Below are 14,882 nucleotides of genomic sequence, written 5' to 3' on the forward strand. Positions count from 1 at the left end.
CAGCTACTTCAGCCTCTTAAGCGGTTTCCTTCTTCTAAATTCTTGTACATGGTTTTTATTAGTATTTGGCTTCCTCATTTATTCAGCTTCATGCTGCCTTATATTATTGTTGTGTTTATTGTTTGATCCCCTAACTGGGTAGACTATCATCGATGGCAGATATGTCTCTTTTGGGAGGCTGTGCAATGCAAAGAATAAGATTTTTGGAGTTAGTCCTGATTCCCAATCGTACCACTCGGTGTTCAGGGGACCTTAATTATCCTCTCTGAGCCTCATAAAGTCATTGGGAAAATCAAAGAGAAAACACAAGTAAATCATAGCTCAGTGCCTGGCACAGGCTAAGCACTCAGCACTCATTTTCTTCCCAGTGTCCCGTCCTTCCCGCTCCACCCCCCACCTCCCACCTTGCACACATGTCTCTGATGAATGTCCCAGACACATAAGGAGCATCTGCCCTCTTCCCTCTAGTACGCTTTCCTGGTGACGGCGGCTGTGCAGTTTGCTGGTGGGATCGTCATCTTCTTTGGACTCCTGGTGTCACCTGAAGAAATTGGTGAGAACAAGCTGTCGCTTCTGTTACTATTATGGGCGAAGAGAAATCTGAGGCCAGGACAGTTAGTCTCTATTTTTCCTAGGAGAGCTGTGAGCTCCTTTCAGTGGGTTAAAGGAGCAGTATTGCTGTTGTGTCTTGGGTCCAGCTAAGCCCACCGTAGCTGCACGTGTTTGAGGGGAGTGAGGCTCACCTATTACAGATATAGGGAACACTCATTTGCAAATGAGTTTTATAATTGAGACACTGGTTAGAAGTTAGCATGGATGTGTTTCTAATTTCACTTCTTGAGACAGATTTCTTTCATAAAAATAATTTAGTGTGATATTTACCTCTTGTTAAATACAGAATTTGTATAAGCGAAACCACAGAAGCAAATACATGTATGATTCTATCCTTTGAATATTATTAAAGAGGCACATCAGCTTAATAGCATGTAATTCACTCCTTTTTGTATATGAGAGAGCTAGTGTGATTTAGTTGAGAACACATTGCTTTGAAGCCAGATAAAGTAGAATTAGAATCCAAAGTTTGTTGCAATGTTGATCTTAATTGACCTTAGTTGACCTTGGCCTGTGAACCTTGTTGCTTCTTTTATAAAGTGCAGATAAAATAATATTGACCCCATAAGTAATGATACATGCAAAGCACTTAGCACAACGCCAGGCACCTAGAGGGCACTCTGTAAATGATGCTGTTACTGTGGTTTTAGGTCTCCTAGGTATCGAGGCAGAAGAAAATGTCGAAGAAGACTCGCACAGGCCATTAATTAATGGTGCTGAAAATGAAGATGAATATGAGCCTAATTATTCAGTCCAAGAGGGCAGTACCATCACCCAAGTCAAGGCAATAAGCTTTTATCAGGCTTGTTGCCTTCCTGGAGTTATACCGGTAAGGATCATTCAGATCTCCTTGCCACAGCCAGTGAGCTATTAGAGCTGGAGATGACCTCTGCCTGGGACAAAGCATCGTTAAGTATTTAGATTCTCTCGGATACTTTATTTTAGAAATGCATTCAGAGGAATATTGGATAGTGCCCCTCAACTTATTTTTATATTGGCAACACTGGAAATTTTTTCTGACATTACGCAGAGGCCGGCAAACCTTTTCTATGAAGAGCAAGAGAGTAATGTTTTTAGCTCGTGGGGACCGCACAGTCTCTGCTACTACTTAACTCCCAAACAAAAGGAATGAATGAATGGGCATGCCAGATTTGGCCCTGAGCCCTAGCTTGCTGACCCTGACCTAGCATTTGAGTAAGAAGGCAAAGTTGGTATTTTTAAATATATACTTTATATCCTGTTGCAGTATTATAAAATTATATGTTAACCAAGAGGGGTTTTGAATGGGTCGTTAAATCTGCCCTATTTGCTGATACTCTTGTTCTAGGAAGAAACAATTGTTTGCCCTTTTATGAAAAGGCCCAGAGCAGAATACTCCACAGTATTTCTTGGTAATGCATTCCAGTGTTTCCACAACCTTGACAGTCAGGAGAATTTTCTAACGTCTAAACTAAATCCCTTCTGCTGCAGTTTTTCTGTCTTGATGTTTCGGGCGCTCTAGCACGGGAGTGGAAGTTAAGAGGCCTAGGTTATGTTTCCAGCTTACCCACTAACTGTCTGTGAGGCCTGGGGTAAGTCACTCAGCCCAACCTTGTGTCTCAGTTCCCCTTCCTGTGGAGCACACCAGTCCTCCCTGGGTCTAGAACGGGTTATGGCATTGTGAACACGCACTGGCTCTTACTTAATTGCTCAGTGGTGCTTTCTGAATGTGGCCCCTGAGCTAGATTGAGTCTGTAGGTTGTCATATTTCATGCTTATCAGTTCCCTTCTGCTTATGCCCCAAGCTCAGTAAGGGAACTGACATTTGCAAACGGATTGTTAAGTATAAGTTAAAATGTAAGTTCCCACGATTTTTAAAAAGATGATGTATAAGGTTCATGCAAGTTCCTTTAGTCCTGTTCTTATGCTAAAGATTAGTATTTTTAACTAGTTAATAAAATAGTAATAGATTAATTTCTGAGACCTTAAAAATTTGTTGTGATTAAATATGGAATCTTTCATTATTCCTTTGTATTTCCCAAGCTGTTTTTTCCTGACATAGATAGGGATGTAAGGGAAATCTAGTTAACTTAATTCCTTTGTCTCTGTAACAGGCTGTCTGGACAAAATGCACTTATGACTGGGACTTGGCTCTCCAGGGGGTGGCTGTGGCCCGGCCAGGGAAGCTGTTTTAAAACAAGTGATACCTAGGGAATAACTGGCAGCTCCAGGGAAAAGAATATACTAGCCAGACACCCTTTGAAGTCAGTCTCTCTGTTCCTCCCCCTTTTTCCTTTGATGCTAAATGTCAGGATTTCCTGGTAATAATGTGTTGAATACAGGAGTCTTAGCGCCACTGCCATCATAAGGCAGCTGCACCTTTTATTCCTCAAAGTAGAACCACAAGGCCCATGACAATCAAGCTCCTTTCTTTGTGACTCACTAAAGATACTCTTTTTTTTTTTTTTTTAAGTTATTGTTTGCTTTTCCACTGGATGTGGGAATGTAAAGCTTTTGGAAACTATAATGTGAAAGTAGTTGTAATGTTGATGCTTTTCTTAGATGTTGAAACTATAGTTTAGTCATGTTATTTTCCATGGCTCATAATATTAACTTTGCAGGAAATAGAAGAACCAAAATAGTTTGGTTGCTTGCAATAGAAACTGTGATGTTTACTGGGTTTATTTGCTATGATTAATGCTAGTTGGTGGCATGAATACCTTTAATCTTTGTCTAAATAAAGAAATATGAGTATGTGCCCTGCCTTACAGGTTCAAAACACTGGTTTGCTTCTACCAGAGAACTGAAAGGAGGAAAAAAGGGAGTATTAAGAGATGGTCATCTGTGTTTTCTGTTCCAAAGGCCTGCTGTAAATGCCTTTCTAGAAGTTAATGGGGATAAAGAGAAGAGGGAGATTAGGTAAAGTCAGGCCAATAGGAATTTGTAGAAAAGTTTAATTTTACAGTAAGGCTATCCGTCCCAAACTTCTCCATTTTGTTTTGCTGTTTAATGACATTAGCAATTGTGGCCCTGCTGTGCTGTTTGTTCCTTGCTGATAGTTGAATGTGTTTCTTGCAGTACTCGCTCGCCTATGCCTGCTTGAAGTTAGTGAATTACTCCTTCTTCTTCTGGTTGCCCTTTTACCTGAGTAACAACTTTGGGTGGAAGGAGGCTGAAGCCGACAAGCTGTCCATTTGGTACGATGTTGGAGGGATTATAGGTAATGCCTGTGATGCATCTTTTTCTATAATAGTTTTATTACTTATTCTACAGCCATGTTTCCTGAACTGTCCTACCAGTAAACAGCCAAACTCTTAAAAAGAAGTTTGTACAAAAGACCCAGTCTATGGAAGCCTGTGATTTATGGGGCTCTTACTCTCAGACCTTTGTTGATGGATCTGTTCTCTTGTCTTGGGATGTTTCCCTCTGTGACCTCTTTTAATGTAACCCTTGCATACACTTTTGGTAAATCTTAGCTCTTAGCTATACACATTAGTTAATGTCTAGATTCTCAGATCATAGAGGTGGGAATAATAGCAGGGATTGATATTTGTGAATATTTTGTAGCTGCTTTGTACACAGATTTTAGTAATGACTTTTCATTATAGCTGGAAGTATAAACAGGGAAGTAAGAAACTTTAAGACAAGCGTTCAGAATGCATTTTAGTGGGTGTGACTTAAATGGCTATGACAAAGCCTTAACATCCTTTCTGTAATGTTTACATTTCGAATGGTGGTAATAATACTGAACTGCCCTGAGCCCATGAAAGCACCTGCTGTAGCCTTAGGTGATATACTACTATTGTATTTGAACTTGTTTGCCCTCTTCTTGGATCCAGAGTCAAAGGTGAGGTTGCCACCTTTAGACCTGACAATACTTCTTTGTTCTACTCTCTGATGAAGATGTACCAGATGTCCGGTAGCGCCTAGAACTTACCATGGGACTGTATCTAAATGCAACTGTGTTGCTTGAAGAATTCATATCCCCTCTTTTTATTTATTTTTATTTATTTTAATATTCGCCAGAGGATACACTCACTGATCCCAGAGAGAGGGGGAGGGAGAGAAGGAGGGAAACTGGAAGGGAGGAAAAAAGAGAGAGAGAGATGGGGGCAGATAGAGTAGCGGGGGATGGGAGAGAGAAAGAGAAACATTGATGTAGCACATTGATTAGTTGCCTTCTGTACGTGCAATATAGGTACATGCCCTGATCAGGAATCGAACCGGCAAACCTTTTGATACATGGGACGATGCTCCAACCAACTGAGCCACCTGGCCAGGGCAACATGTCACCTCTTTTTAAACATCAGGACCTGGTAGTTATTTTAAGCCATAATTGCTGCATTTAATTGTAGTGAATATTTATTGGCTGCTACTAATAGCCTATGAGGCATGGTCCTTACTCATCTTTTAAATAAAAAGCAAAAAAGTCCGGAAAAACCTTCACAGCTGGTTAGAGAAGAGAAAACAAGGGACAGTGGGTGGCTTTGGTGATTTCCCCTTTTTCCTTATTTTGGTGTCTGATTTGTGGTGCCCTGTCCCCGTCAGCCATCGTGAGTAATCTTCCTGAAATAAAATTATGGAGGAAACTTAGGAGAGTCAGCCATCTCTCTGGATAGACCAGTGTTAGGCTCTGGATAGCGGGTGGAGGGTACCTGATGAGCACGTTTCAGGTAACCGAGCTAAATTATAAATGGTTTTCATTATGATGCACTCTTTGTGCCTAAAGGTGGAACTCTGCAAGGCTTCATCTCTGATGTGTTACAGAAGAGAGCACCCGTTTTAGCTCTGAGTCTGTTTCTGGCAATTGGGGCCCTGGTTGGATACAGTCGTGAGTATTCCCTTGCAATTAAATGTCCCGATCTCTTAGGACTAAGGCATTTGCCTTGAGTCCGTGACCAGCCCAGGGCAGACCCTGGAGCCCAGCCACAAAGGCATGCTAGAGACTTTTGTATTATCCTGTGAATACCTGGTGGAAGTATCATCACATAGTTTTATTTGTGTCGGGGAGGAAACTGGCATCTCTTCTGCTTTGTTGGTTTGTTTAAAAGGTTGCTTGGGAGTGTGTATGCTTTGTTTGAGGGTAGGCTCCAGAAGAACAGCATTAGAGCCAATAAAACAATAAAAGGGAAAAGGTTTCAAAAGAGGAAAGATGGTAATTAGTGAGTTTGGTATATGTCCCTTAAGATGCTGCTGAGATTGGAGTAGGGTTTTTCTGTAGCTTTTAGAAGTCTCATTAGCTTGAGCACCAGCAAGAGACAGACGTCACAAATGAAAGTTGGAAGAGGCCGTGAAAGAGTCGTATCCCTTTGTTGTGTCTGGGTGTGATCTGCGAGGTCCCAGAGACCCAGGTCTTTGTGGACTGTCCCGTGAAGGCACACGTGACGCGCTTTTAAAGTCAGCATGTCTTTCCTCACAGGCTCTCCAAACGACAAGTCCATTAATGCGCTTCTGATGGCTGTTACAGGTATGGCATCTGGCTCCATTTCACTGTTGTATTTCCTCTATAAGTAAGAAGGGAAAAAGGAAACGATTTCTCTCAGTTTGAGTTACACTAAAACCTTAATTACAGAGAATTCAGATGGTGAAAGGAAAGACAGACACAGCAGATTCTGTGTCTCTGCTGGTCTGTGACCTCAGTCCTTCAGTTACAGGATCACCTTTGGACAGAGGTGACCTCACAGTTTTGATCGCTGCCCCAGCTTCTCACATCACTTCTGGAAGGGGCCTAGGAAGCTGCCACCTTAGAAACCAATTCACCAGCTTTCAGAAAGCCCAGTGTAGCCAGTTTTTCCTCCTGGGTTGGAATTGGTCAGTATTTCTTCACTTCAGCTCCACATGAAACAGTTGAGTGCAATTAGGGGCCGTGTTATAGAAAAATTCCTTATTTTTAAACTTTGGATTGTACTCGGCATGGTGAGAGCTGCCCATGCCACCCGAGGCTCATGGAGCTGATGGCGCCGTGCTAAGGGATTCACGCGGGCCAGCTCCTGCGCGGGCCTTGGACAGCGTCCCTGAAGCAGCGCAGACAGAACCACCTGCACCGTTTAAATAGCTTTTTCTCTTCTCTCCTTTTCTTATTACGTTTGGTTGACTTTGGTAGTCAGATGTCTCTGACCCACCTCTTCTATGACAGAACTTGACAAGCTAGTGCAACTAGTTGTTAATGAATGTACAATTCACAGGATTAGAAAGACTGTGTGTTCACTATATTTTTTATATGTTCGGTTTCTATAAAATATACGAGTGTGTCATGTAATTCAAGAAGGGATTTCAGAAAAGTGGATGGTAATTAATTTGAAGATGGTACTACCTGGGAGAGTTTTCATTTTTACTGGTTATTTTTCCCTTTTTTTCTGTTTCTTTCCAACATACTGACTAAAATTGTGGGATAAGTGTTTGCCTTATTCACTAGATTCCTAATGGAGTTATGAATAGTGTGTTAATAAGAACCTCTCTGTGTATGACTTCAGGATTTTTTATTGGCGGACCTTCTAATATGATTAGCTCTGCTATTTCTGCTGACTTGGGTCGCCAAGAGCTCATCCAAGGCAGCAGCGAGGCTTTGGCGACTGTCACAGGAATTGTTGACGGAACTGGGAGCATTGGAGCTGCGGTGGGCCAGGTAAGTGAGCAGGAGAGGGGTCGAAATGGAGTGTTAAGTAGTCCTTCAACCGGTGGAAGAATTTATAACTGCCCGCTGGGCCACAGTAGGTGGCACTCTTGTGCTGTAGTGTGATGTGCTGAGAGCCTGGGGTGGAGAGCCTGGAGGTTTGGTCCTCTCTAAGGGCCAGTTGTATTGGGAGCCTGGGGTTGAGACCTCTAAGGGCCAGCTGTACTGGGAGCTAGGTTGAGTCCTTTCTAAGGTCCATCTGGAAGGTGCCTCTACATTTTTAGTTGCTTTTTTCCACTTTTACTTCCAGATTCTTCCTGGAAATAAGCTCACACCTCATCAGATAGATCCTTCAGCCTCAGCCTGCTACCCCGTTTTCTAGCCTGAACTTGGCACTCCAAGGAGGCCATGAGAGACATGCTTGTCATTATTCCCCACCTGACGTGTAAACCCTACCAAACACACACGTACATGTGCTCATTACATGGGTCCATCCCCACCAGAAGTGGCCAGGGATCTGCAGCTGCTCTGAGTCACTTTCTCCGCTTCCTACAACATTCTAAGTCATTAGGGAAATGCAGATAAAAACCAGAGTGAGATACCACTTCATACCTATTAGGATAGCTATAATTAAAAAAAAATACAACAAAATAACAACTATTGATGAAGACATGGAGAAATTGGAGTTTTCATACATTGCTGGTGAAAATGTAAAATGTTAAAGCTGTTATAGAAAACTGGTGGTTCTAAAAAGAGTTAAACATTAGAATTACCGTATGGCCCAGCAATTCCACTCCGAAGTATATATTCTTAGGAGTGGAATTTCAATGAATTGAAAACAGGGTTTCAGACATTCATATGCCAACGTTCATTGCAGCACTATTTATAGTAGTCAAAAGGTGGAAACAACTCAAGTGTTGACCAATAGGTGACTGGAGAAACAAAATGTGGTATCTATACTAACAAAAGGGTAATATGCTAATTAGAGTGGACATCTTCTGGACGTCCATCTGGACAAAGCCACAGTGGCTGCGAGGCCCGGGGCTCAGTCAGCTGTGAGCTTTCGCGGCTGCAAAGCCTGGGGCTCAGGCCTTGCAGCTGGCAGTGGCAGCAGCAGCAGCGGGGTGACGGAGGCGGCGCCTTCCCCTCTTAGGCCCGGTCGCCTCCCGCAGAGGTCAGTAGGACATCCCCTGAGGGCTCCTGGACTGTGAGAAGGGGCAGGCTGGGTTGAGGGACCCGCCCTCAGTGCACGAATTTTTGTGCACCAGCCCTCTAGTCTATAATAATAAAAGCATAATATGCTAATTAGACCAGACAGCCGAACGACTGGATGACCTTCTGGACGAAGCCATGGCTGCGAGGGCCAAGGCAAGCCACCGTGGCTGCAAGTGCCGAGCCCCTTGCACAAATTTTGTGCATTGGGCCTCTAGTATCTACATAATGGAATATTATTCAGCCACAAAAAGGAATGAAGTTCTGATAGGTAGTACAACATGGTTGACCTTAAAAACAGTATTCTAAGTGAAATAAGCCAGACACAAAGGGTAAATACTATGTGATTCCACTTAACTGGAAGTATCCAGAATAGGCAAATTCAGAGGTGGAAAGCACATCAGAGGTTACCAGGGACTGGGGAAAAGGGGTGATGGGGATTTATTGCTTAATGGGTACAGAGGTTCTGTTTGGGGTGCTGAAAAATTTTGGAAACAGATGTTGGTGATGGTTATGCAACATTGTGAATGTATTTGATGCCACTGAGTTGTACACCAAAAAATGGTTAAAATGGCAAATTTTCTCTTATATATTTTACCATAAAAAAAAAAGTAAAGGGTTTAAATGCTACCAGATCCTTTTTATTAATTGAAAGTAAATTAAAAGAATATGTTGTAAAATGTTAAAGATACAGTAATCCTGTGAGCTAACAGCATAATTGTAAAGTGAGTGATACACTTAGAAGACAAAGCATTTTTGAAAACACCAATTATAATACCTTTCACTGGAGGAAAGAACGATTAGACGGAAGTGACTTGAGGATGTTCATCTTCCTCTCTCATAGCAAAGGGAATAGAGAGAAACCTTCTGAACGCATGTCTTCTGTTGTGCAGTTTTGGACTCTGCGAGCTTACAAAGTGAAGGCCGTTAATACAGCTCACATAGGAGCATGTATGTGAAAGGGCTTTGTAAACTGCAAAACACTATGCAAATCCTAACTCCCTCCTTATTTTCTGAAGAGCCATGTTTAATCTACTTACAGCTACTTGATTTTATTAATTTATGAAGGATTATATAATAATTTCTTTTTCTCCATTTTAGTATTTAGTGTCTTTGATCCAGGACAACCTCGGATGGATGTGGGTTTTCTACTTTTTCATTCTCATGGTAAGTGTGTGCCCCCCTTTTTTTGAAGTAGTAAGTTTTCTTACTGATTTACTTCAAAGCATCTACTTAAATCACTTCTTAAACCAGAAAAATTGCTGATTGCTTTTAAAACCCTTTTGTAAAAAATAAGATTTTGTCAATCTAAAAGACATTCTTTTTTCAAGGCAGGAAAGGGCCCTTAGTTTGCCTTTGACCCGAGTCTAATGAGTATTGTCATTTATAAAACCAGAAAAAATGACAAGAGACTTATTTAAAGTATCACCAATCAATCAGTGTGCTCTTCCAGGGTACTCTCCGGCTGCTGAATATAATTGGGGAATTCTGAAGGAAATTACAGTGGGGGGCACCAAGCCACAGAGGGTTAAAAAAGAAGCTGTGATTAACACTGTGTCGTGTGGGTTCTAAAAAGAACCTGAGTCTCTTGAGAAAATATCTGTTGTGCCTTAGGCCTTCTTGGCTGGACTTTTATACTGTCTGGGAAATAGCCAATACAGAATAATGCCTGTGCTTTTGAAATATTGTTTTCTGTTGAATACGCATGTGATGTAGTCTTTCCCATTATTGGTGAGACAGTGCTTAAGACAGGTCTGCGTGAGAGAGTCTGTGACAGCTTCGTCCACCAGGGGATGCATTCAGTTTGCTGTCCCTAAATCTAGGGCATCCTAATTCAAGGCAGCCTCAGCCGTCCCAAGTCCAGACACCGCAGTCTTGTCCAGGGAGTCGGGGGAGTTCAGCACTGGAGTTCCCTGGTACGGCCAGAAGGCTTACGTTCTCTGCTGTCACAGAGGATGCTTCCTTCTGCCCAGCTGCCTTCCAGCTTCCAGAGACTGGGGTCATGGAACTCTGTCCACTTCTGACACCCATGCTAAGTAGAGGGCAGTGTCTCCTGATGAACTTGCTGCTATGATCATACTAGAAATTCTAATAGAAAAAAACTGGATCTATTATAAGAAATACATTTAAAAAATATTTTTATTGATTTCAGAGAGGAAGGGAGAGGGAGAGAGAGATGGAAACACCAGTAATGAGAGAGAATCACTGATCGGTTGCCTCCTGCACACCCCACACTGGGGATCAAACCTGCAACCCAGGCATATGCCCTGATCGGGAATTGAATTGTGACCTCCCGGTTCATAGGTTGACGCTCAACCACTGAGCCACACAGGCCAGGCAAGAAACACTTTTTAAAATCTAAGCCCCAGTATTGATTTTCTGTTCCATCTGTCACAAATTATTTAATTTGTGTGCCTTAGTTCTTTTATTTGGAGACTATAATGTAACATTAAGTATTTTTTTAATATTAACTGTAATTTTCAAAGTTATTTTTTAATTCATTGAAGGTTAGATTTATCTTTGTATGAAGTCAGAAAGAATGTAATTTTTCAAAGCCATTATGTTCAAAACATGATGCTCTAACAGAATTAATTAAATTGTTACTGCACATTTAATGCTCTTCTTCTCTTCACAGACAAGTTGTACAATTGTATTTATTTCGCCATTAATAGTGAGGGAAATGTGCTCTCTTATGCAAAGACGACACGTTCGCATACTGAGTGAATGACTGGTGCCCCAGAGGAACAAGAATAATAGGAGGCACATTAGGACTATAATTTCTTTTAATTCATCCCATTTTGGGGTTGTCTGAAGAGCTCCAAAATAACCTCAGATGGCCAAGCCTCTTTCAACAGTGTCAGCCTCTTGCGATGCTGACCAGAGCGAGGTGGGCTGTTTTGCTACACTACAGGAATGATTGCTGATTGTTTTATTGTTGTTTCATGAATGTTCAAGTGGCCTGCGAATCTTCCTTGGGCCTGTTGAGGTTTATCCCTTTAACCTTAAAGGCTGCATTGGACGTGGACCTTTGTTCTCCAGCCTGGGAAGCTGAGTGACCACAAGCAGCCGTGCCTGGTTTCTATCAGAGTCGGGCTCCGTGAATAGAAAGGCTCGTTGCATTTTGCTTTGGAAATGAGTTTGCAGAGGGTAGCTCATCTTCGAAGCATCAAATCCTGAGAAGGTGCTCCAACTGGATCCAGAATAAGCCTGCCTTGGACCAAGAATGCCTTTGTTAACCTCGGTGGGAAAAATCATGCTACGTGCAGAAGCAGACTGTCTCCAAATTGCTGTCAACTTGTTCTCCACCTTCATTCAAAACTAACTCTGGCTCCTGGCAGTGTTGAGTCACCCTTTCAAGGACCATAAGGTATATCAGTTGTGAACATTCCAACGAGTCACCACAACAAGTACTCAAGCCCAGGTTTGCTGTCGGATCCACAAGGAGGCTAATCTGCTCAGCCCTGTTTTCAGAGGACTGACCTCTGTCACAACTGGCTGCCTTGAGTAGCCTCAGCAGGAGCCTAGAATTAGAGAGGAAGGAAGGAAGGACCTTTGTCCTAGTAAGCGGTAGCGTGTGACATGGAATCGCACTAAGGGACCACTAGGGCCTGGGGGGACTTACATATCCATTCTTCAGAAGTTTGTGGAGTATCGGTCTTCAAGGCGTGAATTCTAGACTGATTATCAATATTTTAAGGCCATTCTGGATAAATATTCTAAATTATGTAAGCAAACTAGGGGGAAATGTGCAATTTTGAGGCCTGCCTAATTTGCTTTGGGTTAGGGAATATTTTTCAGCCTCCTGCTTTATACTCCGAAATGTGGTATGTTTGTGAACTTAATGTTATTTAATCAAGCAGATTTCCAATCAGTTAATTGCTCATTACTGACAAAAAGGGAAAATATGAAACACAGGAAGGGAAAATAAACTGACTTTTATAATAAATGTCTGTCCATCTGGTTATTTAAATTTATACTCTGAGCTCCATGTTTTAGGATGTGACTCATGCCTTATGATTTCCTGCTATTGAGTGTTCCCTCGTGACCACTCACCGGCCCTACAGTGTCGGCAGATCTGTGGGTGCGGGGCCAGCCCATTTCTGTGCTCTTCCCTTGTGTGAGGTGCTGCTGCGTTTGGATGAGTTGCCTGCTTGTAATTTAAGAATATTGTCTAGATGAGCCCCATTCTGATTATTTACCCTCTTCCTGGAATTTGACTGAGAGAGTATGGAAAACTCATGTGTTTGAATCACTTCAGAGAGTAGCAGTTTCCCACTGGCAGATTGGAGTTTTAGAGCTATTCAAGTGGAGACAGGTGGCAGTCGAGGCCTCTGACCGCTCAGGTGCACGAGTCCTCTGGCTGAGGTGTGCTGATCAGAACAGTGCAGTCATTTGGGTTTTCCTCTGCATTTTGGGAGTGCCACCAAAAACAGAGAGTGGGAAAGGTGTTCACTGAATTCCCGGCGGTGGTTAGAAGATGGATGAGAAATGTTGGGACAAGAAGAGGAAGAGCCGGGCAGGTGAGGAGGTCGGATGGGCAGCCCAAGGGCACTGCGGTGCAGCACACGTCGTGTTCTGCCGTCACCCGGTGCAGCTGCGGGCAGCAGAGCTGTCCCAGAAGCAAGAACTTGTGTGTGGAATCCTGCTCCCTTCTGTAGTTGCACCGTTACAATGTATTAAAATGGTTTTCCCAGCTGGTGAGTTGGCTTCAAGTTTGTTCTACTGCACTTGTGGTGCACTAATTCACCTCGCTGTGCTGCTCGGCATTGCCACCGATGGCACCTGCTGTGGCCTCTTTTCTAATGTTGCTCACTTCCTCAACAAAAGCAGTCTCTCCCGCAACCTGGAAGTCTTCCATCTTTCCCCCATGCATCCCCTCCGCCTCTCTTGGTGTGGTCACATCTTTCTATCCCAACACCAACTGTTGTTTTCTTACCCAGTTTAAACTTAGACGCACCTGAAATGAAATTACAAATAACTGCCCAGCACTGAACGACATTATACGTTGCACTATGGATATATTTCCTTATTCTGGTTCTGACCATCTACGTAGGGATTAGTGTTAAAGAACTCCCAAGAGGTACCTTCACTTTCTTACTGACTGTTTTTACCATGAAGAAGAGGCCATAGTGAGGCTGATTCGGAAATGGAAATGCATTCTTCGCTGACAGCTTGCTCTCTGATGTTCACTAGGTTGAAGTAAAATGCTCTGGCCTGCCTTTTCTTGTTATACATTTTCTCCTTCCATGTAGTTTCAAAGGAAGAAAGGCCCCTCTCCCTTCCTGCTTATTCAGTTCCTTCCTGCTTCTTGGAGGACCAGAGCCCCACAGTGAACATTCATGCAAGAGATGTGTGCATCCCTCCATGTGGGGGATGAAGGATGCAAGATGCTCCCATCTGCTCCTTGCCTTCTCCTTTAAAACCTCCAGAAGTCCTACTTGCCTCCCACATAAATGACTGATGAAGCCTTCTCTTATCTCTACTAGTTCTTCTGACTCACGTCCTGTTTATCTTTTCACGACCAAATCCTTTGAGTTGGTGTCTGCTGCCTTCCTGGCTGTACTACTACCTTCCTCCTTAACTAGGTAACTAACTAGATCTGTTTGCCCGGATGCCCTGGCTTCTGCCTGATCTTCTGACATAATTATCAACACCACTTCTCTTTGCTCTTCAACTTGGACATCTCATCCTTAACCTTATTTCATCATCCCACAGAGACTGACAGAAACTGTGCATTGGAAGGTCATAGAATTTAGAGATATTTTTTTAAGGATTATATATATATTTCAGAGAGGAAGGGAGAGAGAGAGAGAGAAAACATCAATGATGAGAGAGAATCATTGATTGGCTGCCTCCTGCACACCCTCCACTGGGGACCGAACCCACAACCTGGGTATGTGCCCTGACCTGGAATCGAACCATGACCTTCTGATTCATAGGTCAATGCTCAACCTCTGAGCCACACTAGCCGGGCTAGAGATCTTTTTTGGACATTTCCTTATCTTAAGCCTGCTCTTGTACTTGACACCGGACTTTCCCTCTTTGACTTCTATGGCCTTTTAATTTATTGAACCTTCTTACCTCCTCCCTTTTACTGGGTTCTCTTCTCCGCTCACCCTCTGCTAGTTTCCTTCCTACAGTAGGTGTCACCAACTTTTCTGTTGAGCTGTTCTCATAATCTGCCATTAGCTCTGCTAAATAGTAAGAAACCACTAAAGAGAGGTATAGCATCCGCTTGTTAAATACCACCTGGCATAAGGTTTTTCCATCTAGTTTCCATCTACTTTACTGAATTTCCCAAAGCTGCTACACAAACCCACTACAAAACCAGACCAGTCAGCTTATTACTTGCTTCCAATGGCAGCTTGTTTTCATATCTTGTCTTTATTTTTATTTAACCAAAAAAAAAAAAAAAACTTCAGAGAGGAAGGAAGAGGGAGAGAGAGAAACATTGACGAGAGAGAGA

The 14,882-nt window shown here is 42.7% G+C and overlaps 1 protein-coding gene across 7 annotated transcripts in view; it reads left to right on the plus strand.

Annotated features, from left to right (window-relative positions):
* SLC37A3 (solute carrier family 37 member 3) overlaps positions 1 to 13,102 on the plus strand; it is a 49,504-nt gene extending 36,402 nt beyond the window's left edge. For 4 of the 7 annotated variants that reach the window (XM_008150474.3, XM_054726277.1, XM_054726275.1 and 1 more), the window contains 8 exons: positions 469 to 553; positions 1,263 to 1,441; positions 3,670 to 3,811; positions 5,321 to 5,422; positions 6,011 to 6,058; positions 7,065 to 7,216; positions 9,518 to 9,583; positions 11,052 to 13,102. In XM_008150474.3, the coding sequence (XP_008148696.2) occupies positions 469 to 553; positions 1,263 to 1,441; positions 3,670 to 3,811; positions 5,321 to 5,422; positions 6,011 to 6,058; positions 7,065 to 7,216; positions 9,518 to 9,583; positions 11,052 to 11,144 (867 nt within the window). In that variant the 3' untranslated portion in view covers positions 11,145 to 13,102. The remainder of the gene's footprint in view (positions 1 to 468; positions 554 to 1,262; positions 1,442 to 3,669; positions 3,812 to 5,320; positions 5,423 to 6,010; positions 6,059 to 7,064; positions 7,217 to 9,517; positions 9,584 to 11,051) is intronic. The other 3 variants (XM_028158994.2, XM_054726276.1, XM_054726278.1) reach the window with 3 other exon arrangements.
* The last annotated feature ends 1,780 nt before the right edge of the window (positions 13,103 to 14,882 follow it).

This window comes from Eptesicus fuscus, chromosome 14 (assembly GCF_027574615.1).
Source record: "Eptesicus fuscus isolate TK198812 chromosome 14, DD_ASM_mEF_20220401, whole genome shotgun sequence".
Classification (NCBI taxonomy): Eukaryota; Metazoa; Chordata; class Mammalia; order Chiroptera; family Vespertilionidae; genus Eptesicus; species Eptesicus fuscus.